The 27,782-nt window shown below is 37.2% G+C and overlaps 2 protein-coding genes across 3 annotated transcripts; one reads left to right on the forward strand and one right to left on the reverse strand.

The window, feature by feature from the left end:
• The first annotated feature begins 1,523 nt into the window (after window positions 1-1,523).
• Window positions 1,524-21,982, forward strand: LOC115453492 (coiled-coil domain-containing protein 42 homolog). 2 transcript variants are annotated; one of them, XM_037436912.1, is made up of 7 exons: window positions 1,524-1,545; window positions 12,175-12,376; window positions 12,982-13,155; window positions 14,191-14,269; window positions 15,423-15,562; window positions 17,464-17,726; window positions 21,893-21,982. In XM_037436912.1, exons 2-7 carry the CDS (start codon window positions 12,221-12,223, stop codon window positions 21,918-21,920), a joined length of 840 nt encoding a protein of 279 aa, XP_037292809.1. In that variant the 5' UTR covers window positions 1,524-1,545; window positions 12,175-12,220; the 3' UTR covers window positions 21,921-21,982. The 2 variants fall into 2 exon arrangements, with proteins under 2 accessions (XP_037292809.1, XP_037292808.1); XM_037436911.1 differs by lacking the exon at window positions 1,524-1,545 and adding an exon at window positions 11,397-11,706.
• Window positions 6,588-11,237, reverse strand: LOC119188862. Its single transcript, XM_037436913.1, has 2 exons — window positions 10,045-11,237; window positions 6,588-6,668 (listed from the first exon to the last, which is right to left on the reverse strand). Exons 1-2 carry the CDS (start codon window positions 10,896-10,898, stop codon window positions 6,656-6,658), a joined length of 867 nt encoding a protein of 288 aa, XP_037292810.1. The 5' UTR covers window positions 10,899-11,237; the 3' UTR covers window positions 6,588-6,655.
• Window positions 21,983-27,782: the final 5,800 nt, after the last annotated feature.

The raw sequence follows: 27,782 nt of genomic DNA on the forward strand, positions 1-27,782 counted from the left end.
TCAATTTTAAACACTAGAGTTTTATTTATAATTTCCACTGAATTACAATATAGGCAAAAACAGAGGGCAAGAGATTCAATCGTCACTTTGTTCAATCGTACTGCGATACTCTGCTGCGATAAACTAGATAGACTCGCTCAATTCGCGGCTAAGTTCGCATGTGTTCGCATGGTTCGCAGCTGAGTTCGCAGCTAATACCAAAGAGAATTATAATATATATTTTTTCGAGACCAAACACAACAAAAATAAACAAACTTTGAATTCATTGATTATTCAGTTGGTAGTTCTGACCAGTGTTGTCAAATTATTTCTACCGTTGAACCGCAGACGCGTAAAAATTATGACATGTTTTCAGTAAAAATTACATATGATTTTTCTCATTGTTCTGAGTTTTTCGCTAAAAATAGAATTTGTACCACCAATTTTTAGAGAATTACCTATTAACTTATGTTGGCACGAACGCCCTCTATCTGGTTTGAAAGTAAGATTACTTTTTCTCGTATTAAGTATATCATAATTAGCTATTCTGTTTATAAAATTTACACACGCATATATCATACATATATTTTTTCCTGTAATCCCAAAAAAACCGCAAGTTTACAAATAAATCGTTAAATCTAGCTACTTAGCCTGCTGGACTAGACTAGACTAGAGTCTGGCCAACGAGACGTGTCACATAAATATAGCGGCAAATTCAAAAAAATCTACGGTTTTGTAACCCCGTGAAGACTAAAAAGATGAGTTTATCTTGCACTTATATTTTCATTAAAAATATATCTTTTATTTTAACAATCTTAAATAAAAACATTAGTCACTTGATGTTTACCCGTGGCTATAGATATATTTTTTTGAATTTACCGCCATACTTTCTGGCCATGATTCTTTGGCCAGACACTATCTACGAAAGGCTAAGAGCAGATACAGATAAACTAGACCAATCAGAGCCTGCAAAAGATTGCAAGAACTGCGCTCATTAGCTAAATCAAAAACGTGCTGATGGAAATGCATGGGATTGGTCGTTCTGATATGACAGGCAACGTTATTGGTCGAGCTTGTTCAAATATGAATCACGCCAGCTTCTACTTGAACTTGACATAGGTAATAGCCTCAGAACCAATGACTAAATATAAAGAGGACAGGCCTCAAAAGTTAGCTATATGAATAAGTTATATTTATGTTAGGGAAATCGACGCAGAATTGTCAATATATATGTCTATCTCTTTTACTCAAAGCTTATTTGGAACGCAACAAAAAAGACAAAAATAATTGCTTTCTTCGCATATGGCACTATTTCGTTTACTTCAACACACTGGGACCGCCTTGCGGCAGAAACGCCATTTTATGCTGGACAGTCGGCAAGTACATGTAGTGTCAGACGATGTAAACAAATCTTCATAAATATTGAATTTAAAGTAATATAATCATATTCTCAATTGTTCAGTGTGTTTATTAGTGTATTTGTTAAGTTTCGAAAATGACTCAGTGTTGTGTGAAAGGATGCAAATCGAATTCACGCAAGAAAGACCCCGAAATATATTTTCATAGGTTAGTAACTGTTTTTACCGAAAATTAGCAAATATCTTTGTATAATTACTTTTGGATGTGTTTTTATCAATTAAAATGATATGTGGATCTGGTTTGTTAAGCTTTGGACCCTTTTAGGCGTGATTTATACACATTAAAATCATTATGTTTGTTTACACACGAGCTTAGGGATGGGTGGGTGGATTTGTTTAGAAATTATTGATATCGATATTTTAACAGACGCCCGTTTATCAGTTACGGTTTTTGTCTTTGAAAGAATGTTAGAGCACACATCAATATTGTATTATTCAGAAGGACAAACTAAGTGAAATTAGAATATTTTTTAAGATAACCAAAAATTTAAAACCAAGGCAAAATGAATTGAGAATATTGAGCGACGTGATTGGAATCCTACACCAAATACATATTTCTTTACATTTTGAGAAGATATGCATAAACCACACGTTTAATTAACGCGAGTAAAGATAACTGTTTTCCAACAATATTCGCGATAAGTAAAATAGTAATGATTATTATACTTCACCTAATAAGTAGTAATATTACTTTAATATATTGCTATGAATAAAATTAAATTGTTACATAAAAGAATAGATAAACATAAAAGAAACAACATAAAGATGAAATGTAAGATATATTTTTACAATTGGCGGTCTTATGTTTCGAGCAACCTTTGCATGCACGGAAATAGATACATAATCATATTGTTGTTATTGCAAATAATTATTATAATTGATTATCTTAACCACCATTTTACGGTCATTGATTTTAGTTTGCTGAACCATAGTTATGTTTCTCGATCAAAGAGCATAATAATAAAATAAAATAAAACCAACCAAATAATTGCTGGCTACGCTATCTTATTCCATTTATCATGTATTAAATAAATATCTTAATCTGTAACTTAAATTTTTAGCAAGGAATAGTGCAACATACAAATATAGATCAAACACAACTGGATGTTTGTCACAACAGGTACTGCTTTGTTTAACAATTGTTACTTATAAATCAGTTTCAGTTTGTTTGTTTACATTATGATTTGTTATATTTATATTATGGTAGTTCCTAACCCCTTTCGTATTTGATCTTTTTGGGGCTTGTTTGTCTCTCTTAATTCTTCGATGTCGATACAAAATTTTCGGTACTAGCATATCACTATTGTAAGGGGCGGAGTCGGCACCATTTTGTTCATGAAATGTGCCGCATGTCACGTGACCATATTACCCATCCTCTATACTTCTTTTATCATTGCTCAGAACAATGACAAGCATAGAAGTAACACTATGACATTTGAGCGTACTCTGTCTTAGACAGCAAGAAATTTAATTGTGTTGCGATCCCTTCTGACATCTTATCGATATCGATAGATGCTTTGTCTATCGGCTATGGTAAATTCACAGACCTGCTAAAATAAACACTTTTCGGTCAGTCAACTACAAACCGATGCAAATTGCTATTTTAGATAGAGGCTAAAAAGATATCAAAACCCTGATTTGGTATTCAAGTACCAAAACATCACTACAACATACCAATATCATTCACACAAAAATGGTTTAGCATTTAGATTATTAAATTAAGAAAATGTTAGAAATTTCGGAAGGAATGGAAACCGCTGTAAGTAACAAACAAGAAATCGGCGGGAATTTCGTCTAGGAGAAAGCCAGTACGCCTTCTGTTCTTAGGGATTAAAAGATACCCAAGAGGTGTGATTTGACAAAAGCTACTAAAATGGGATAGTAAAATTAAAACACACCGGTATCATTCATGTCACATATGTTTGATAACTTATTTCAATGTTAATAAAACTTTGTCGAAATGCTTAGAGCAAACACGGTGCTGTTTTTTCAATGCCAATTGGGACGAGCTATGGAAACGATCCATTTTTGCCTCATAGCATCATCTGTGGGGAATCTGCAATGAAACACATTGTATGAAACACACTATGAAAATCACATAGTTTCCTCGACCCCAGCCTTCGCGCACGGTTTCCAAGTGGCTTTTACCACTACACCACCATACATTGAAAGTAAAAGGCAATTTATGCAAAATAGTAAACTACAATATACTAACATCTAAGTATGTTATCGACAGAATATGCAGCACAACACTATTGACCACGACTACGAAAATTGATAAAAATGAAAAATACTTAATAATGACTGGATCGAATGGCCAACAGCAGATTATAATATGACTACAGCATAATAAAGTATAATTAATAACACTTTTTGCACTTATATACAGGGTTTAAGCAAATATATTCGATTTTTGTTTACTCACCGATGGAAGCTGATGATTTCAGTTTCATTTTCTTTACGAGAAGAATGAGATTTACACCCCACAATAACGCAGGCCATTGCTTGTTCCTAGGGCTATATTTTACCGCTTTATCACTGTGTATTTATTAAAATTAACAACAAAAATATTACAAAACATGTAGCCACTTTTGAAAAGCACGCGCTGAAGTATAACATAACTAAATTGTGTGGGCGCGTTTGTGACATTGTTTGGGATTGGCAAGTTGGAACATTTGACATTTTATTTGCTTTTAATTCGGCATCATAAAGAGGACCAAAGGTAACCATTTGGTTATTTTAAAGTGTACGCAAGCCGACCTTAACAACATAATATTTGTCTCGTTCTTTTCAACGGTTTTGGCCTATTTGAAAAAATAGGATAAGTATATGAGGGTAATTTAGATTCCTTCTATGGTTGTTCTTGTTCTAAGGTAATAGCAGTGCTACAGTGATTATATTCTCTTTGCAGTGCTACGCCAACTGTCTAAGCAATGTATTGCTGTGCTACGGTACAGCTACACTGTGCTTGAAGTCAAGTAAAAAAAAATCGTAGACAGCAAAGCGCGGGAAACTTCGGATTGTGACGGATGTATTACCAGTAAATATTTCTTATCAGCTAGGTTGTAATTATATTTGTATATTTAGCAGTGGCGAAGCGTCCATACAAGCCGATTCCCACCGGCTTCCCTTTTAGGTTTTCAGCGATACTAAACAATATATTTAATAGGAAAATTTAAAGTTACAACATATCAGACAATAGACAATAATTATAATAGCTTAACTTTTTATTAATGATTACTTAATAATGACATCTATCGGCCAGTAGCCTGTTGTTTGATAATTGAATCGATATCGATTACTTATTTTAAATAACATTAGATGGCGCATCTTGTATTTAGTTCCTTAGAAATTCCGTTACCAAAGTGAAATTGTGACGCCACAGGCGCAAGGTAACCCGCTGTCAAGCGGCTTAATGTCGTAGTATGTTTTTTTAACATAGGTGGCAGCACTTTCTATGACTTTCTATGCCAGTGTTTGTCGGAATCGTGCGGAAGATATTATGGGCAAAGGGAACCCGAACATTTTCGGCTTCACGTTAACTCATTGACGTTAACTGACTTTGTATAGTTGTCAGTTTTTACGTCCATCAAACGTCATAATTTATTATGCTACCAAGTTGCGTTGTTTGTAAATTGTCATATTATTCATTTTATTTTTTGATAGTTCTGTGATGTTTAGTTACCAGCGCTTTGTTTATTTAGAAACTACAATTAAATGTGTATTATAATGGAATTCACTACCTGTGATCAGTTTAATGTCTACATTTACGTAAGTATATTATTAGTATGTGATTTCACATATTAGTATTTAGATGGTTAAATATTTGAAGTAGATCCGAAAGTTTTTGATTTCAGACACAAAATGTTTGTTAGAAGAAAATTAATATTATATTTTACTGATTTTAAAATAGCACCACGATACAAGCAAAAGTTAACGAATAACCTTTCTTGATTATTAAATTGAGTATAATTATATAACTTTATCATGTAGGTACACGCTGTTGGTCTGTTTGGCAACCGTGATACCTATTTCTATAAGGGGAAATTACATTTACAGTTTTATTTTGAAAATAAAGAGATACTTATAGGGAGGTAGTGTGGTTATAATTTTAATACTTACTTTTGTTTTTGTTGTAACAAATTAATAGGTACCTAAGTACTTATATTTATGATCAATGGAAGGAGAATTATCTATATTTATTGTTCGATTTTATGAATATTTCAATTATTTACGCATAATAGGTAATTTAGTAGGTATGTCAACGTTTGTCGATTTCGATTCAAGACTAATCCGTTTTCTTAATTTTTGTTTTCCGCTAAATTGCCCCCGATATCTTAACTGACGCCAATTTTTTTACACCGGGTTACCTTTTGAAAAAGTTCACCCTTCGCCACTGATATTTAGTAGTTTAGTGTTTTCATAATTAGCGTATATAATATATGGTTTTTTTGTTAGTGTAAATATATTATTTATTAAGTAGTAGATATAATGAATCATCACTTGACCCAGGGTGGTTTGTCCCCAGGGCGGGCGATTTTGTTACAAATGTCAGAAGCCCCCGCGTAACTGAAGGACGCTCTCGGCGTCAACGGCAGCATGAGGCCTACCTTCCACGCTGCCGTCCATCCCGGGGGTCATCACAATGTGCGAGATGTGCACAACGTATGTACACTAAGGGCGGACGGCCACCAACCGCCCGCCGACGACTACCGATGAAATAATATTGTAAATTGAAATAAATCTGGCACTTGGATTCTAATAACGCACATTTTATCATTTTATTATTATTTATGATTATTAGTCGTTTTTTTACGACAGGCAGGGGATGACGTGGTTGGTGGAATTCTCCAAACGCGGAATTTTTGAATTGTGGAATGTTGATTCCACAGGGCGGATCAGCCCGGAGTCTGGAATTTGTGCCTGATATGGCGATAGGCTCGCCCCCTATCACATCCAGGGACACATTACACTTGGCGAACAGTGGGTGCCCTGGTTGTGCCTTTGCATACCCCTTCGGGGGTAAATGCGTAATAATGTGTGTGTGTGTTGAATATAGGTAAACTTCTACATCCAGCCCCAGATCTTGAATTTTATTGAGGCGGGGCAAAATCTGGAAAATGCCGTCCTCACCACCTATATTTTTACCTTTGTCATCTTGATACGTCACACGCAATAAAACAACCGTACTGTTCCGTAGCTAGTTTATTACTAAGTCAATGACAGTGACATTAGACATACATTCCATTCCTCCAACATTAATTTGGAAATCTGCAACAAACAGTCAGACTTAAAGAATATAATACAATAAAACTTATAAATATGGCTTGTAATTCACAGGGTTCTTAGGCCTCTTCGAGCGCCTGAGGGTAGTTGTACCGGAGTGATTTGGATTAATATCATCCTGTGGTACTTCCGAAATAATACCACCAGTCTCCGAACTTTCACCATTGTCCATATCCCCTTTATTCAAATCACTATTATTTCTACTCGCCACAATATTTTCATCTGGCGCGTAGGACATCATGTCCCTTCCCTCCTCGGCACCTGACTCTGAAACAGATGCCGAGGACGGCACAAACGCCGAGGGCCATTGCCCGGGGGAAGTACTATTGTGGAGCGGATTGGACAATGGCGACTGCGGTGGAGATGGAGATGCTACTGACGTCGGCAGTGGGTTTAACACTTCCCCGTTACCGCTTTGATTCACAGAGTTACTATTAGTAACTGCACTAATAAATTTTCTTATCTGATCTAAATGTCTAATGCAGCTGATATTATAATCTTTAAAATAAATTTCAAACAATCGATTACCTACAATCTTTCTTACAGTGCCTTCGCGCCAAACACTCTTCCTCCCAATAAACCAACTAGACCACACCCGGTCACCCACTTGGAAACATCTATTACGTTTTAATATCAATTGATCACTTTTGTTATAGTTTTTATTTTTCGGTAGAATTAACATACATTACATCTTAAATCACGCCCCATCATCAACTTAGCTGGGGTGACACCTGTAGTACAATGAACTGTGTTTCTAAAATTAAATAAAAAGTTTTGTAATTTTTTGTACATATCTTTCTGGCACTTGGATTCTAATAACGCACATTTTATCATTTTTTTACACGTTCTGACCGAGTTCTCCGCTTGGCCATTGCTAGACGGGTGATATATAGGTGAAGTTATGTGTTCGATACCGTTAATTTTGCAAAAGTTATAAAATTCGGCGGAACTAATTTTAACATCGTTATCAGAGACAATGACGTGGGGTACCCCGTATCTAGAAAACATTTCTGAAAGTTTTTGGATAAGTACATTTGTAGTAGTGCCTCGATCCATTAGCACACACTCCAACCATTTGGAAAACGCGTCGACCACAATCAAGTAAACAGCCTGTCCTATAGACATATAATCGATGTGTATACGCTGTCATGGGCCCAGCGGGCGTGGCCAGGACGCGGGCGGCGCGCGCGGCGGTGCGGCGCGCACTGCGGAGCAAGCAGTGCACGCGCCTACCCATCGCTCGATATCGGCGTCGATTCCGGGCCACCACATCCTACCACGGGCAGCGCTTTTAGTTTTTATTATCCCAAAATGTGACGAATGCAACTCTTTTAACATTTTTTCTTTGAACACAGTCGGAATCACTATTCTATGGCCGCGGAACAAACAGCCGTCAATAACCTCTAGATCTGTTTTACACTGAAAAAATGGCAAAATTGACTTACATGTAATTTTCCTTGGCTAACCGTTATTCATATACTTGATTACCATTTTCAACGTATTGTCCCTCGCGGTAGCTAGTTTAATGTTTTCGAATAGAACCGGTTCCACGCTTGTCTCTAAGAAGAGAAAATGCCTAGAACTTTCATCCTCCCTCTCATCCATTACGGGCGCTGATATGGGGGAACGAGAGAAATAGTCTGCGATTTGATTATTCTTACCGTCCACGAATTGTACTTTATAGTTGTAAGCAGATAATATAATTGCGTACCTTTGTAAGCGTAAGGCAGCCGTGACAGAAATGCCCTTACCTTTACCAAAAATAGAAAGCAAGGGCCTGTGATCAGTTTTCAATATGAACGGTTCTTGTCTACCATATAAATATTGGTGAAAATGTTTAACTCCATAAATAATTGCCGTCGCTTCTTTTTGAATTTGGCTATAGTTTTTTTCACTTACCGATAACGATCGAGATGCGAAGGCTATCGGTCGCTCGCGGCCCTCGGTGTCCGGGTGTGCTAACACAGCGCCGAGCCCGCTTGGGCCTGCGTCCACCGTCAGTAACAACGGTGCGTCTGGTTGAAAATGGGCCAGCACGCGCTCGCTGGCCAGCTCGCGTTTAACGCACTCGAACGCCTCCTGCTGGCTTGTGCCCCACTGCCATGCTGCGCCTTCGCGCAACAGTTCGTGCAATGGGTGCAATATTGCCGAAGCTAATGGAATAAAATTCCTATAGTAGTTTACTATACCTAGGAATCGTTTTACTCCTAATACATTGATGGGGGCGGGTGCTTTTAATATCGCTTCAACCTTAGATGGAGAAGTTCTCAATCCGTTTCTATCTATTACGTATCCTAAATAAGTAACACTACTTTCAAAAAACACACATTTATCTTTTTGCAGCCGTAATCCTGCGTCCTGTAATCTACGCAAGACCTCTCGCAACCTTGATAAATGTACTTCTGTAGTAGGACCCGTAATACAAATGTCATCGAGCCATACACTGACACCCTCCAACCCTGACAATAGTGTTTCCATTGCCTTTTGGAATATAGCCGGTGCATTCGCTAGACCATAAACTAAACGACTATATGAAAATAACCCTTTGTGTGTATTGATGGTGGTTAGTTTCTGAGATGCTTTTGATAATTTAAATTGATTGTAGGCATTACTCAAATCTATTTTAGTATATCTTTCACCACCACCTAACTTGGAAAATACCTCTTCTATACGAGGTAACGGATATCTATCTACCTTCAAATCCTTATTTAACGTACACGAAAAATCCCCCGCTATTTTTAATTTACCGTTTTCTTTTAAAACTGGTACTATAGGTGTAGCATAATCGGAATGGTTAACGGGCACAAGAATTCCTAGAGAGACAAGTCTATCAAGCTCCGCACTAACTCTATCTTTTAAAGCAAAAGGTACTGGTCTTGGCTTAAAAAATTTTGGGGTTACCTTATCTTTCAATTGCAATTCGACCTCAAACTTGCTAAAGCAGCCTAACTCGTCTTTCCAAACGTCCGGATATTGATCCAACAGTCGCTGCACTACTTCAATGTACTTGTTATTCAGACATGGATTAATATTGTTATTAGATGTTGCAAAGTAAACTTTAAATTTAGCCATAAAATCACGTCCCAATAACGATGGGCCTCCGTTTTGTATAACATAAATTTTAATGTCTTTACACAGTGTAGAATATTTTATTTTTGCTACAAAATATCCTAGGGGTGTAATACTATGGCCGTTGTATAGACACATTTTGATATCACTTTTAAGCAACCTTGATTGCGAAAAATAAGACGAATACAATTTATCTGAAATAACTGTTGTGCCCGAACCCGTATCTAACTCCATACACAGTTCTATATTATTTACTTGGACGCAAATTTTAACCGGACTATAGTTAACATACCTTATACTAAAGAGTTCACATTCCTTACAGTCATTTTCTTGAGTAGGCTGAACATTTTCCGTAACAAAGTTATTTAAGTTACACTTTGAAACATCACATAGCTTTTTTAAATGGCCTTTTTGCCCACATTTTAAACACTTATAATTTTTAAATCTACAATCTCGCGCATTATGATTCTTTAAGCCGCACACTGTGCAACGGAATTCGACGTCACCAGCTCCATGACCGCGTTGGATCGCGCTCCCACCGGCGCGGCCGTCGCCGGCGCGCGTTGTCCTACCCGCGTGGAATACGGGCTCGTCCTTGATGGTTGTAATGCCGGTAGCGATGCCAGTAGATCGCGCCGCGCGAGCTGCCGACGCTTTTTGGGCGACTTGCAACGCCTCTCCGAATGTCAGCTTCCCTGAGTCACACTCAAAAAGTCTATCACGTTCTGGGCCTAACCCGAAGCCTAGCACGAACCGGTCACGGAGGAGCGTGTCCAATTCAGTGCCAAATTCGCAATACACGGCTAACCCTCGCAGCCGTGCAGCCCATTCCTCGATGCTTTCACCGTCGGACTTGATCGCCTCATAGAATTTTGCCCTATCAACGAACGTAGACTTTTTCGGCGTAAAATGTCCATCGAGTAATTTCACTAGCTCATTATATGTACTTTCTTCAAGCTTCTTAGGATAAACGAGGTTTCTAATTAGACGGTAAGATTCTTCCGATAAGTTGGTCAACAACACTGCACTTTTGTGGCCGTCTGGGATATTATTTAACACAATAAAATGCGTCAATTGTCCTTTGAAAACGTCCCAATCGTGAATTTTATGATCGAAAACACTTAAATTCCCGATATAATTCGACATTTTGCAAAATGCGTGGGTAGTTCGTCCTCGTCGCCAATTGATACGTCACACGCAATAAAACAACCGTACTGTTCCGTAGCTAGTTTATTACTAAGTCAATGACAGTGACATTAGACATACATTCCACATCTTCATCATCTTTTTGCGCCCCGCGGGAAATAATTTTAGTATTGAATGTACTGTATGTCTCAGTAGTAAAAGTTGCATTAATGATGAGTTATGTATTCGTCTGCCAAGTTTGAATTTGACGCCCTCTGAATTTGCCGCCCGGGACAGGAACAGATGGTTACGTTCCTCTATAGAGGGGAAATATTCCCAGTCAGACAGATGTTGTGCCTGATCGGCCGCGGCACCTCCGACAGTTTCTATACGGAGGTGGTATATATGCTGCATGTCGCGCAAATTGTGCAAGCGCAATTCAGGATCGATGTCGCCATCTATCGTGATTGCTGTGTGATATCACTGCAGTTGTGTCGCTGCATCGATCCTCTTGTAGTTCCGGCGATGTTGACAAGATGGCGGTATATGCACTAACTGTACCGCCACAAATGCCACACGAGCCACACCCTTTGTATCATTGCCTAGCAACTAAGCAATAAATTAATGCACTTTGGCAACCATTAGCAACCGTTGTTTACATGGTTTGAAATTCTCGAATACAATTTATTTTATATCAATATACGTACTTTATATCAAAAATGAATAAAAATCTCAAAGATTTAGCTCCTATTGCCATACCTCATGGCCCACCAGTGGAATGCACTGAAGAGTATTTCAAATCTTTAAAGGAGAGTGCGAGTATGGTAAAGTAAGTATGCATTCTAAAAGAGAGCAGTTAATATTTACATAGCATAACTTCTTTTCCTCTTTTAAGGATAAGTAGGGGTGTAAATACCAATATTCCATCAGTTAGATCCCACATAATGTCAACTTATCGCCATTTATCGTGCCTAATTTCGGACTCCAGGATTCCGGCCTGATGTTGATCAGAATAATCCAATATCTCTTTTCCTAGTCTGTGAATCGAGCACAAGACCTCAGTGTAGTAATCATGCCGCAATACAGTATTAAAATTCTCAAGCGAGCCACCTTTCCGCAGACCTTGGATTTAGTGATTATGTCAGATGCTACGGCTATCTCACCGGGTTATCAACGGCATGCTCTTCAGTTCGGGTCTCCAATCTATTTTTGTAGCTGGCATTTCGACTAAAAACCCAGCAGTACAGGAATGAATCCATATGGGGTTTTTATCTATTAATATTTGTCTCTCGATAAGAAAATACCCAGTATGGGACATAGCGCGGCCGACGCCACAAATCTTGATGGAACAAGCCCGGCGCGACCTTATGGAGGCGGAAGAGAAACTAACAGAAAAGCGAGAAGAAGAGAAGAAGAACAGGCTTGTGATGGATGCCAAATGGGCCGAGTTGCGCAACAAGGAAATGCTGCTCAAAGAATCCTTCATCAGTTTTAACAAGGTTCGTCAGATGTCTTATTTTTATCGTGTTGGATATTTTTTCCACCAGATCCACGCCATGTTAAACTGTAGTGCCTTGTTACCCAACTAACTAAAAACGATATTTTTTCTTTTTAACAAATTTATGTAAACATTTAGGTATTCTATACATTATCTAAATGCCTAGGTATTGTATAGACTACCGGATTTTACAGATTCTCAATAATAGCGACACTAGACTAAATCTTGTAATCATATTATTTATACAAAACATGACCATTTATTCAATCAAGGGAAGTACATCTTTATTTTTTTATATTTTTAGGAATCCTTACAAACTAATAACATTAAGTTTGGTTACATTAATGTATAATCCAATTGCTAATAACTAGCCTCCACATTTGAGTATACAAATAGCGATATCAAAACAGCGATATCAAAGTAACAGTATTCTGTATTACACTAGTTCTATAAGAAGTACGATATCACAGATATGAATATAATACAGTAGACTTAGAATAGCGAACATATCATTACATGAAAATGCTTTTTTACTCACAGTTGAGTACAACTGAAGTGTGGACTGTAAATACACAGTAAGTTAACTTAATATTGCACACAAAACAGTTCATAAGAGAGAATCAGGAGAAGCGTGATCGAGCCGAGCGTAAGATGGAGGCTGACAACGAAGTGCTAGTCCGAAAGACACGAGAGACGGAGGCCATGAGGCAACGCGTGGCTGAGATGGAGGAGGTCAGGGTGCTGATGGAGAAGCAGGTCAAGGACTACACTATATACGAGGTACGCTGCCGTGGAGTTATTGATAGCGCTCAAGGATAAGGGAAGAGTAAGGTAAGTAGGTGGTAGGTGGGTAAAGGATAGAAAATTTTCTATAAATACAAATGTGCTTTTCGTATTCGCTCGCGTAGAAGCGATAAAATAGTTACTTAAATATCTGAAGGACTAACGATACTTAATCAAAAGTAATAGATTTTTTTTCGAATACACAAATCAGCATGTAAGCTATATTTACACATGCTCCAGTCAACCACTACAAGTTCATTTTTATCTACTATATTTCGGTGACGAAAATTCTGACTACCTACTACTAATTTTTGGAATCTAGATATTGATATATATTTAGCTATTTTAATCTAATTAAATGTCCGTATTTATATAAGCGGTCTTAAGTGTTATTCAGAATTAATAGTAATGATTCTTACAAATTGTGTCGACATATAATAAGTGCAACTTTGTTCGCCTACGTGATAAATAAAGTAGATATTTTATTTATTGAAAGTGCCAGATCGACTGGACTAGTGCTACTCTCTCACAAGAAACCGTCGCGAAGAGGAATTTGCTGTGGCTTAGGATATAATAATAAAGGCCCCTAAATATGTAATCGCTGCTCATGAACATTCACATACTGAGTGAATTAACTACGTATGCTTTTAAGGAAATATGATAATTATAGGCATTGAAAGTTGACAAATAGTATAGAGTAGAGCAAATATTCTAGAGACAACTCCTTCCTATCTTTCTATTTGATTAATTTCGTTGCGGGATAAAGACAAATAATTATTGTTGCCTGGGACTTTACCGCTCGGTGTCATAAAATGCGTGTGACTGCTGATCCAGGTTACAGGAGTTGTAGTGGTGTGTGTGAGGGCGGGAAAGTCTCAAAGAGTACGTCTAACGATCTAAAAATAAAGAAAACATAGGCTGGTTCCTCCTTAATGTTTAGAAATAAAAGCCCTTGCAAACTGTTAAAGAACGCTAACCATGTAGGTCTCGGCGTTTTGATGCGTACGTGTATAAAACAGTTTTAATTAACAGGACTACCTCATGGCAGTGGTACACAGTTACCCAGAGTTCAAACAACCGCTGGACGTTTTAAATCGTTACGAAGCATTAGGTTTGTTGTGTTCATCTATATTATATTTACTGGACTTAAAAAATAAAGTGATTTGCCTGGGATTCTAATTTGCCCACGGGATGTACACTAACCCCCTTATTCATAGACGTTATTTATCTAAGGACGGAGCATTGCTGTGATAACAAGTCTGTTTCTCAGCTGTGTTTATCTGACAGTCAACCAGGGTTACCAACTCCTAAAAAAATAACCACGTCACGTCACGATAAAATATCCCCAAATAGCCCTAAATGCAAATGCAAAAACTCCAAGGAAAGCCCTGTACTCTTAATGTTATTTTGTATGGTGCAGTGTATAACGAATGTAAATACCTATCTAAGAATATAATTGAAATAAGTTCCCTGTTTTATTAAAATTTAAAGGCCTGTAGTTGTGAGGATCAAAGAGAATTATTATACAGCGTCTCAGAACAATAACAAGCATTGTTCTGAGTAAGCGTGGATAGTGAGTGAGATGTATTTGGAATTATTGCAGAAAAACGGTTTTTGTTCAGTCAAACAGTAATACATGAAAACATTTTTATGATTCTAAAAATAGCCCTAAATTTTTTGGGCCCTGAAAAAAAGCCTACTTACACTTATTTTAGCCCTAAATTTAGGGCTAAAAGCGCTAAGTTGGCAAGCCTGCAGTCAACTAGATTCAAGATGTATCTCAATATTAGCCAATCAGGACGGCCCTATGTCTACGCACTGCGAAGGCTGCCATGCCGTCAGCACTGAGAAACAGACTTGTTATCATAGCAAAGATGGAGCTTAGATAAATAATGTCTATAAATAAGGGGATAAAGTTTTAGGTTTGAGTAGCTAGTAGTACCACCGCAATTTCTTTTGCTATCGCTACGGCGCCAAACAACAGTATGTGTGCACTGTTGTGATTCGGTTTGGGGACGTTCAAGTACTTATTACGTAACGCAATTTAGAGGGGAGGAGGTCTTGTAAAACGTTACGATGCGTTACGGGTGCGGGAGGGGGGTTTGAACAATGCGTTATGTAACGTAAAATTGGATTTTTTATTTTAAAAGGTTTTACGTATTCTTATTGTTATACAGATGAGTTATTCTCATTGGTTTATTCCCGGAATTGATCGGAAGACAGCGATTTGTATCGTTCGGTGGCTAATGGTATTTTTTTGACAGCCGCTGCAAAAAGCACCCTAGCCGATCGTCAAGAGCGGGACCTGGAAATGTTGGAGAACGCTCGCCAGGAGATAGCGGCGTTGACCGAGGAGAAGAAACTCTTCATCATGGGTCTTAACAACACTCTTGCCAATTTGCGGGTAAGGATTATTTTTATTCTCTTGAATGACGAGACGAGCTTACCGTTCGCCTGATGGTAAGCGATACGACCGCCCGTAAACAGAAGAAACACCATCCGCCACCTTGAATTACAAAGTATTGTTTGGTATTCCACTGCGCTCGCCATCCTGATACGTGAGATGTTAAGTCTCATTATGTCCCGTAGTTACACTGGCTTTAATGTCCATCAAACTGGAACACAGCAGTGAATACACACTGCTGATTGGCGACAGAAATAGACATTGCGGTGGTACCTACCCAGGAGGACTTTCACATATGAGAGACCTACCACCAGTAAAGGTTGTGGAGATATTAGCCATGTATAAAACCTACGTTACATGAAGCTGCGATAGCCTAGTTGTTTGTGGAACGGACTGCCGAGACGAATGTCCGCAGGTTCAAATCCCAAGGGCACACACCTCTGACTTTTCTAAAAAAATATGTGTGTATTCTTTGTGAATTATCGCTTGCATTAACGGTCAAGGAAAACGTCGTCAGGAAACCTGTATACCTGAGAAATTCTCTATGGGAACTTTCGAGGATATGTGAAGTCCACCAATCCGCACTACAGCGTGGTGGACTAAGGCCTAATCCCTCTCAGTAGTAGCGGAGGGCCGTGCCCAGCAGTGGGACAGTATATAATACAGGGCTGATATTGTTATTAAAACCTACATTTAGTTAGAGCTGAAATATATTAGGATGCGTTTAAATATGGTACTTGTGTCATCTGGTTCAGTCACCTTGTCCAACTGTTCAAACGTTTCTGAGCAAACGTGGGTGTGCGTTGCCCGCGCGCCTTATGCTAGTAGTTTTAAGGTTGCTTTTGATGTGTCACAAATACAATAGCATAATTGGTTAGGCGTGGGAAAATACAAATAGTTACTTGTAATAAAGCTATTAACATGATAAAATTCGAGTATTCGTATGTACACCTACGGCAATTTTTATGAATGGTAGGGATTGAAGTATATTCTATAGACACGAAAATCCATATAAACTATAAGTCCAAAATCTGAACTAAAATGGCGACAACACGTCACTGTTATAACCTAGTTATTCACTTGAATAACAAATAATTTTATTTATTTGACTAATATCTTATATTTAAATCCAGGGTTACACTTTGACTCGAATTCTTATATCATGAGCGCCACTCCGTACACATTTTGATTGCAGTTCAATTCAGTTGAACACAGTGAATTTTCGGAACGCCAAATTTAGTACGTAGTACATATATATATCGATGATGGTAGGTGGTAATAGTAGGTCACACCAACACGAAAATCCTGCTGAGTGGTTACTATTGTTAAATCTATTTCTGCGTCGCTAGCGTTCTTGTACTGCCTTCGGAATACGCTACGTTTACGAAACGTTTCCATTGCGATTCGCATGCGTCGGGCCTAGTGTGCAATTGAGAGACTTTCCCGCCCTCACACTCACCACTACAACTCCTGTAAGCCAGGATCAGCAGTGGCACGCATTTTATGACTCCGAGCGGTGAAGCTCGGCGTCAATAAGTAATGAACTAAGGAGGCGTTTTAACCTCAAGGATAGGGACGTTCACAACCAGATAAGCTAGTTATAAAGCACCACGGATAAAATTAAATGAAAGGGTCCTATCACATGAGCTGTTAGATTTGATTACAATAGGCATGGCAAAAACGCTGGAAAGCACGGAAATTCCGTCTAGGCTCTAGTGGGCAAGTGTGAGTTGTCGCCAGTGGCGTAGCGTGGCGTGTCTGTCGCCCCGGGTCGCTCAATTGGATGAATGTGGTTGCTGCTCCAAGGAACCGGGCGAGAGGGAACCACGATGAGCCACTGGTTTTCATATGCCATCAAGCTGGCTTGCTCGTCTCGTCATCCAATTGTAATAACTCCGCAGTGGCGATACGACAAAGTGAGGAATCGCGTGATAAAATGGGAGTTGGCGCTGAACCGCCTGAAGGAGACCGCGTCGAGGAGGCACGTGGAGCTCAGCCATGTGCGAGCCGCCATATGGAGTCTGTACGTGAAGATCTGCAACCAGAAGGGACTGCCGCTGGAGGCGCCGGTCGCCGACTTCGAGCAGCAGCTCGTGGTAATCATGAGAGCGCTGTTGGAGCTGCGCAGGATATATAGGATTGCGCAAAGACGCTCGAAGGAAAAGTAAGTCTTTCATATTATGTAATATCAGCTTTTGCTCGCGGCTTCGCCTAGCGTGAAAGGAGGTTTCCGGGGTAAATTTTTTTCCGTCTTACTTGATACGTATCGTTATGTTAAGACCAAATTACACAAAATCATTACAAATAGTAGCCTATGTGTTATTCTGATGTATAACCAATATTACTGTAAAGTTTCATCCAAATCCCTTCAATAGTTTTTTCGTGAAAGAAGAACAAGCGTACATACATCCATCCTTACAAACTTTAGCATTTATAATATTACTAGGATATCAGCCACTATTTTCAATAAACGATCCGAATCGCTTTGTTTGATCTATCTCTTAAATGGACCAATCAGAACCAGGGATGTTATGGAGCTCCGTAACCGTAACCGAAACTATCGGATATCCGAAATAAAAATATATCCGTAACCGTAACCGTATCCGGTATAATAGTTTCGGATAAGTTACGGATAATATGTTCCGACAGGTTTTTGTTTCACCGCTCACCCGCCACGTGAATCTTGTATAGTATGTTTGTTATTTTTAGTCATAACATAACCTCATTCATATATATTTTTTTTTATTTAGGAGTAGGTAGGTACTTAATTTAATAAAGTAAAGGAAAAGTGTTGTGTTACGTACTAAATTAATTTATAAGGACAAAATGCGTCCAAAGTAATTTAATTTGGACATTTTTTTTTATCAAGTTAAAGGTAATTTTGCAAAATGTAAACAGTGTGATAGTAAAAATAATTTTAACAAAAAATTTAACCGCCTTCAAAAACCACTCAAAACCAAAAAATAATTTCACATAACAAGTATATATTGGATACCAATTTTGGAGTTGGTGCCTAATTAAAATTGCTAGTTTAGCTAGATAAATATGTGAACAAATGTACGGAAACATTGTTTAATTTTAATAGCATAGTCCATCCATGAGCTAAATTTCTTTCAAATTAATTAAAAGGAGTAGGTTTGCGTTAACTACTAACAAACATACACAATGAAAGGTGTAATACCAAGCACATATATGGTGTTACACCTGTATCTTTCCTCTTTTTTCGGGGCAGGGAGTGTAATACACCCACATTTGACCAGCTATATGTAACAGGGTGAGCATTTAGGTAGTGTACAGTTCACAAATTTAAATATTTCCTTAATAGCTTCCATTTGCTGTGCTGCGGCGGTGTGTTCATCTCCGGCGACGATCTGACCTGCTGACTTTGTACGCTGGCAGCACATTGTTTTCGTATATTCGTAAATATATTTATCTAGCTTAACTAGCAATTTTAATTAGGCACCGACTCCAAAGTTGGTATCCAATAAATACCTGTTATGTGAAATTATTTTTGGTTTTCAGGGGTTTTAAAGGCGGTTTAATTTTTGTTAAAATTATTTTTATTTTTGCTTTTTTGTGTTAGTTTAAAAGTAGACCGTCTCGATGTCGTAGTTGTGTTTCGCTCACGATACGACTATCGCGCTGAGGAGTTACACCTCTGAGTACCACTGAAAAGGGGAAAAGGTGTGATGCTATATATGTACGTTAGAATTAAATTCAAGCGAACCCAACGCAAAAACACGACTGATATATTTCGCTCACAGTACAACTATCACGCTGTGGTGTTATACCTCTACCTACCCCTAAAAAAGGGAAAAGGTGTGATACTGTATGTATAAGTATGTAAGAAGTACACTCAACCAAACTCAATGCAAAAACATAACTAAAAACGTTACAGGAAAGCTAAATTCGCGATTTCGTTTTCTTGGACGACATAATTATTCTAGGTTTTTTATTTTTAAAACCAAAATACTGAAAAAAAAATTATGGGACTAATCTGGAGAGATATTCTTTCGAATAAAAAATAATTTTCCAAATGGGTTCATAAATGAACGAGTACTGAAGTAACAAACATACAAAAAAAAAAAACATTCACGTCGAATTGATAACCTCCTCCTTTTTTTGAAGTCGGTTAAAAACTTTTCACGGGAAGGAGGTGGCACTACTTCACTAAAACTTCATCTCAAATTAATTAATTAATTCCTCAATTAGTTCAACGATAATTAATAACGATGACGACGAACGATAGTTATTATTCGTCGCCCTACTGTATTACATAATATTTTTATTTTACTTTATTCTAATATCCGTAACCGAAACTATCCGAAACTTACGGATAATCCGAAATAATTACATATCCGTAACCGTATCCGTAACCGATATAATTTCATTCCGATATCCATATCCGTATCCATATCCGAAATTGCATATCCATAACATCCCTGATCAGAACGAAGCTTTTATGACATGCTTACAAATGTGATATTATGATTGGTTCATTCTCGAAACCAGATTGAAGATTGACATTGAGATTGGCCATATGTGAGGTACTCAGTGTCTCTATGCCGTCTGGGTGGGTGCCACCGCAATGTCTATTTCTGCCACCAGGTATGGGCATGTGGATACGATGTTGTGGTACGGTTTGTAGAATATTGCGGCCAAAGCAGACTTATGCTCATGGTGACGAACGCGTCACGCAATACTTTGTAATACTAACTTCTGTATTGTTGCTACGGTTTATTGGTCGTGTCCCTTATTATCAGGCAAGCGACTTGCTCGTCACGTCATTACTTACTTAAAACAAACTATGTAGGTACCTGGTGTAGTAATTTTTTTTATTGCTTTGAATGACGAGACGAGTTTGCCGTTCGCTTGATGGTAATCCATACGATCGCCCATAAACAGCAGAAACATCATGCAGTGACACACAACAGTGAATACACACTGCTGTTTGGTGGCAGAAGTAGTCATTGCGGTGGTATCTACCCAGGTGGATTCTCACATATGACAGACCTACCACAAGTATAAGAATTACAAAAGCTTACGCCAATATTCCCAGGTTAGACAAGGTGGCGTAGTTGTATTACGGTACGACTGTTGTGCTGCGATCTTAGGTTCGATTCCCCTGTCGAGTAAGGTGATATGGGGTTTAACTGCTCAGTACTAGAGTCTGCAATTTGTTCCCGATATGGTGATAAGCTGGCCAAGTGCAAGTTGCGTCTCTACTTACCTATTTAATATTCTTGCATAACAACTGTGACATTTTAATAGGACATTGCTATTTATTACTTGAAAATAACTTTTACTCATTGTTTACTACTGCCTCGGTGGCGTAGTTGTAATAGGGTATTATATTCTTTTTTGAAAAGTGTCTTAAATTCATCTTTAGATGATAAAATACCACTAGAAATTTAAAAAAAAATAATCAATCAATAGGTACTTTTAAAATACATTTAAATATTACATTTTAAATTTTCCCGCGTAAATAAACGAAAACGCTAGAGGCCACGTTGTTGACGTCATCTCGATAGTAAACATTAAGTAACAACGCTGTGCATAGAGAAAGAGGAAATTATTACAATTAATATGAGCTACTATCCTTACCATTGGTGTGTTGTTCCTGAATGTGAGAATACTAGTGTAAAAACGCCAAAAAAAAATATGGATTTAATTGCCAACTGATATAACTATGAGTATAAATTGGTTACAACTTCCGAGGAGAGTTCTAAATTTAATATCCGAAAAAAATATTTATTTCGATAAATTAGAAATAGTGAACGCGTATTGACACTTCAAGTAGTTTACTGCCTTCGCATATTTGTAAAACAGATAAAAAAAGTCAAAACTTTGAATTGAATTTAAAAATTTATTTTATAATTTTATGAACTATTTTCCGATTGCTTTTTGCTTAAACTATATTATTTATGTAATTTTGGATTTTTCCACATACTCTAAAATACCCTATTGTAATCGGAACGAGTATGATGACCGCGCTGAGGTCCTGGGTTCGAATCCTGGATCGGGCCAAAATTATTGTGACTGGGTTTTTTCATCTTAAAAATTACTCAGGCGCACCTCGGAGTTAGGAAGTTGGCGGTGTGATACTCCCGTGCCTCGGAAAGCCTGTAAAGCCGTTGGTCCTAAGCCTGATCTCTTTCCAGTTATATTAGATTGCCTTCTCACCGAACTATGAGAGTGAAGGAACAGAGTGCACCTGTGTATTGCACACACTTGTGCACTATAATATCTCCTGCGTGGCTGATCTCCGTTCAGATTGGCCGCCGCAGCCAAAAAAATCAGCTAGGAGCATTCAATGATTTGTACTTGCAGGGACGCCGAGTCATCGCAAACAGCGTAGTGGACCTGAACGGATACAATATCTACATATCCAGTTTACTAATAAACTATTTGATAAATTAATGGATTTTATTAGTAGATAGTTTCTAGACAAAAATTAAATAAGTTTTTAATTATTCGAGTACCTACTTACAAAGAATCTCTGCTGCTTCCTACCGAGGTAGGTATTTATGTAATGTTATGTACCTATATACATCATTCAGGTAATAAACTAGGTAAGTATTGCTCGTAGCATCGCGTGCGTATGATCTTCTCCGGTAGTAAAGTTTGGCTGTGTACGTTCTAGATGTACTAGATTTGGTGTTCTGAACATTCACTGTGTTTAACTGACTTGAACTGCAATCCATTCAAACTGACTAATATGGTCAATATTGACAGCTTGTGGTTGTGTACGGAGTGGGGCTCATGATATAAGAACTCGAGTCTAAGTGTAAACCTAGATTTGAATAAAAATATAAGTCAAATAAATAAAATTATTTGTTGTTCAAGTGAATAAATAGGTTATAACAGTGACATTTTGGTTGCCATTTTAGTTCAGATTATGAACAAATTGTTTTCATGGACGTTCGTGTCTATAGAATATGCGTCAATGTATGTAGGCATTTCAAGACTAATAACAGGGCGAGTAGTAGAGGAGGCCCGTGCCCAACAGGGGGACAGTATATAATACAGGGCTGATTTTATTATAACAGGGCGAAATCTTGATTATCAAAATGAAATATTGCAACGTACAAATCATTCATTGTTTTTATTATTTTATATCAATCTATACCAGCATTTCCTCGTGGCTTTACCCGTGTGAAAATGTTTTTCCGGGATGAAAGTCCCGCTGTATATTTTCCCGGGATTGAAGTTTACAATTCAGGAGAAATGTAGAATACTATTAGTGAAAACAAATCAAAATCGGTTTAGTAGTTCCAGAGATTAGCGCGTTCAAAGAACTCTTCAGTTTTATACAGAGTCATTTGGACATTGCATTACTAAAGGAAACTACATACTTTATTTACTACACATTTACTTGGAAATAACACTATACAATAAGTTTCTTGAGCTGATGATGACGCTTATGTCATCATCTAAACTAATATGCTTCTAAATGAGAAACTACAAAATACCTAAGTATATAATTAAATTCGCGAACGTATGTATGTATTATCTGTCAAAAATAAATAAAGCATAAATTAAAATATTATTGTATTGATTTAGGAATCAACTTAAGAAGTATAGTTTTTTTTTTCTGAGCTTATTGGATTTTTGTGCCTGTTGTATGGTTTGTAACTGAAATCATCTTTTATATGGTTAAGTACGTAATCAAATAATACTGGTATTAGGCGAAGCTATTCTGTGAATTTCTCCATCATAATTTTGCAAAATGTAAACAGTGTGATAAAAATTTTTCACGGTAAGGAGATGGCACTAATTCACTGAAACTTTATCTCAAATTAAAACACAGAGGTTTTCCGAACACCCATGTCCCCCAATTGGTTCATCGATAAATAATCGACGATGACGACGAACGATACCTAGTTAGTAATCCTCGCCGTACTGTATTACATAATATCTTTATTTTACTTTAATCTAATATCCGTAACCGAAACTAACGGATAATCCGAAATAATTATGTATATCCGCAACCGTATCCGAAACCGATATAATTTTATTTCTATATCCATATCCGTATCCACATCCGAAATTGCATATCCGTAACATCCCTGGTTCGTAGTATCCCATTCGCTTGTCCCCCCGGTGTTGACTGTGGGGTCTGTATAAAAAAAAAACCTATCATCATAAGCAACAAACGACACTAATCAAACAACCACAACTGCATAAGTTAGGTACACATAACACATGATTTCTGTAATTTTAAAGTGGTTTCATTCTTATAAATCAAAACACACATTTTTATGTAGGTAGTTATATCCATTTTAGTACACTGACGGACTCATAAACTCTCAGAACAATGCTTGTTCTTATTCTGAGCATAAACTGCATCAATGTTCAAGACGCCTTTGAAATAAACATTTTAACTAAGTATTCAAACTTTTTATACAAATTTAAATTAAAACCTATAGTTTGGTTCGTTAGCTTCATAACAGCGTAGTATCATATCCTTAAGTGTATGTTTGTATACTGGAAAGGGCCATTAAGTTTTTTTGAACAAAAACAATAAATGTAACGAAAATTGGTTTTGGTTGGTTAATTGAAAAATTGATTTTTACAAATAAGAAAAAAGTTGAAGCACAGGTTTTTTTTTACTTTTAATAAGGTGTATTGCCTCTACGTGCCCGATCTTGCTTCATTCTTGTCAAATCACTGCTGTTAGTGCTGCCACTTGTTGTGGGTACAGGATTTCTCGCATATACAGCTTTTTTTAAACTGTCCCAAACATGCTAAATGAGATTAAGATCCGGACAGCGTGCTAGCCAATTCATGCTACGTATCCCAACCTCTGCAATATTTTCGAACTTGTGCAGCGGTGTGGGGTCGGGCATTATCTTGAACTAGCTTTTGCCCGCGGCCCCGCTCGCGTTATAAAGTTTTTCGGGCTAAAGGTTTCCGTTATAAAAGTCACGCTATGTCACCAAGTCAGTGAACGTATTGAGAGTTCATTAGTGAGCTGACCTTCTTAACCCTATAGGTTCGGTAATAATATCATCAGCTGTGACGTAGTTCATTCTCTTTAGTTAAGCGCGCTAAGAGACAGTGTGATCAAAAAACCACAAATCTAAAATCGGGATTTTTGCCGAAAATATTAATTACTCATAAATAATTTTTTGCACGGTGTTAGCAGAGGTCACCACGAACCCGTGGTTTCATTTAGTAACGCAATGTCAAAATGACCCTGTATACACTAATTACAACCTAGCTGATAGTAAATATTTACTTTTAATACATCCGCCACAATCCGATGTTTCCCGCGATTTGCATTTTGCTGTCTGCCATTTTTTTAATTTGACTACAAGCACTGTAATACTGTGCGTGCACTGTTACGCCGTCTACGATTACCTACGTCAAGTAGAAGCTGGCGCGATCCATGTTTGAACAAGCTCGACCAATAAGGTTGCCTGTCATATCAGAACGACCAATCCCATGTATTTCCATAAGCACGGTTTTGGATTAGCTAATGAGCGTAGTTTTTGCAAACTTTTGCAGACTCTAATTGGTCTAATTAATCTGTATCTGCTGTTAGGCTTGCGTAGATAGTCCAGTCGGCTAAGTAGCCAGATTTAACGAATTATTTGTAAACTTGCGGATTTTTTGGGATTACAGGAAAAAAAGTTATATGTATAATATATGCATGTGTTAATTTTATAAACAGAATAGCTAATTATGATATAATACGAGAAAAAGTAATCTCATTTTCAAACCAGATAGAGGGCGGTCGTTCCAACATAAGTTAACGAACATAAAGTTAAGCGGTCTTTTAATATGCTAGACATTTGCGACTGGGATGGGAGCAAGGATAAATTGCGTAGTATGAATTATGAAGTTTTATTAGTACACACGTTTGACAGAGTGACGTTTCTACCCATTTTTTAGAAACCAAAGAAGTTTCCGCAACTGACCATATAAGTACAATTTTATCAGAAGCATTACCACGTAGGGTTACAGCTTTCATATGATTTTAAAAATCGAAATTGGTGACACTCATGTAAAATGTCAGAAATATCCAGAATATTCAATGGAACCAGAAACTAAAAAAAGAAGAAGTCGAAGATCCGTAATCGAAACCAGTGCTGCCAACTTGATGGGTAATTTTCTTAAAACTGGTGGTTTAAACTCTGCTTTTAGCGAAAAATAATATTTATTTTTCGCGGAAGCATGTGATGGTTTTTACTAATGTTATTAATTTACAACAGTCAGTGAAAAGATAGATGATAAACCACTAAAACATCTTACACATTATGTTACATAATAACGCTTTTGGCACTAAATAATATTATAAGAACTAAAAGGTCATCAGAAAATTTACTTTGTATGGAAACTCTTAAATTTTAATCCAAGGTGATTTGAACGCTTCCCTTTGTATGTCTGTGGTTCAACTGACAACCTCAGAACAAGAACAAGCGTAGAAGGAATCTAAATTACTCTCATATAAGTACTTATCCTATTTTTTCAAATAGGCCAAAACCGTTGAAAAGAACGAGACAAATATTATGTTGCTAAGGTCGGCTTGCGTACACTTTAAAATACTCAAATGGTTACCTTTGGTCATCTTTATGATGCCGAATTAAAAAGCAAATAAAATGTCAAATGTTCCAACTTGCCAATCTCAAAACAATGTCACAAACGCGCCCACACAATTTAGTTACGTTATACTTACTTCAGCGCGTGCTTTTTAAAAGTGGCTACATGTTGTGTAATATTTTTGTTGTTAATTTTAATAAATACACAGTGCTATTTAAGTAAAATATAGCCCTACGAACAAGCAATGGCCTGCGTTATTGTGGGGTGTAAATCTCATTCTTCTCGTAAAGAAAATGAGACTGAAATCATCAGCTTCCATCGGTGAGTGAACAAAACCTAATATATTTGCTTAAGCCCTGTACATAAGTGCAAAAAGTATTATTAATTAATCTTTATTATGCTGTAGTCATATTATAATCCGCTGTGGCCATTCGATACAGTAATTATTAAGTATTTTTCATTTTACCAATTTACGTAGTCGTGTTCAATAGTGTTGTTCTGCATATTCTGTCGATAACATAGATGTTAGTATATTGTAGTTTACCATTTTGCATAAATTGCGTTTTATTTTCAATATATGGTGGTTATGTAGTGGTAAAAGCCACTTGGAAACCGTGCGCGAAGGCTGGGGTCGAGGAAACTATCTGATTTTCATAGTGTGTTTCATACAACGTGTTTCATTGCAGATTCCCCACAGATGATGCTATGAGGCAAAAATGGATCGTTGCCATAGCTCATCCCAATTGGCATTGGAAAAACAGCACCGTGTTTGCTCTAAGCATTTCGACAAAGTTTTATTAACATTGAAATAAGTTATCAAACATATGTGACATGAATGATACCGCTGTGTTTTAATTTTACTGTCTCATTTTAGTAGCTTCTGTCAAATCACACCTCTTGGGTATCTTTTAATCCCTAAGAAAGTCAGAAAAGAACAGAAGGCGTACTGGCTTTCTCCTAAACGAAATTCCGGCCGATTTCTTGTTTGTTACTTACAGCGGTTTCCATTCCTTCCGAAATTTCTAACATTTTCTTAATTTAATAATCTAAATGCTAAACCATTTTTGTGTGAATGACATTTCGGAAAGCATGGAAACTGCTACAAGTAGCAAATGAAAATTAGACAAAATTTAGTTCGAAGAAAGCCGGTAGTTCTATAGTTTATTGTAATTTAACAGCTTCTTAACGAGTGCTCTTATATACCCAGACTTCATTTGGTACTTTAATCTCTCGTGGCTCGCCGGTGAGCCAAGACAGCTACATGACATTTGCGTGTGTCACGGGATTATAACCTTATATACTACATATATACTACCAAATCAAGCTTTTGATATCTTTTTTTTAGCCTTTATCTAAAATAGCAATTTGCAACGGTTTGTAGTTGACTGACCGGAAAGTGTTTATTTAAGCAGGTCTGTGAATTTACCATAGCCAATATTTATTTATTTATTTATTTAACACAAAACAGGTTACAACTAAAAATACACCAATTATTGATTACAAAATATCCTTACTTCTAATCGCAACCCAAAACTTGTGTATAAAGAAAAGTTAATTATAGCGGACGAGTTTACAATATTACAAAGTAGATAGAAATGTTACGTTATTATTATGAATATTAAAGTTATTTTAACTGTAGAAACTAAATGTAAGTAGTAGTAAATATTTTACCGAC

The sequence above is a fragment of the Manduca sexta genome, chromosome 9, assembly GCF_014839805.1.
Source record: "Manduca sexta isolate Smith_Timp_Sample1 chromosome 9, JHU_Msex_v1.0, whole genome shotgun sequence".
NCBI classification, from domain to species: domain Eukaryota; kingdom Metazoa; phylum Arthropoda; class Insecta; order Lepidoptera; family Sphingidae; genus Manduca; species Manduca sexta.

Excerpts from the sequence above, each read along its gene's own strand:
- LOC119188862 (XM_037436913.1), bottom strand. The coding sequence starts at position 10,898 with ATGTCGAATTATATCGGGAATTTAAGTGTTTTCGATCATAAAATTCAC.
- LOC115453492 (XM_037436911.1), top strand. The coding sequence starts at position 11,597 with ATGAATAAAAATCTCAAAGATTTAGCTCCTATTGCCATACCTCATGGC. Across the intron at positions 14,270-15,422 it reads AAATCGTTACGAAGCATTAG|CCGCTGCAAAAAGCACCCTA; the intron begins GTTTGTTGTGTT and ends TTTTTTTGACAG. Across the intron at positions 15,563-17,463 it reads ACACTCTTGCCAATTTGCGG|TGGCGATACGACAAAGTGAG; the intron begins GTAAGGATTATT and ends ATAACTCCGCAG.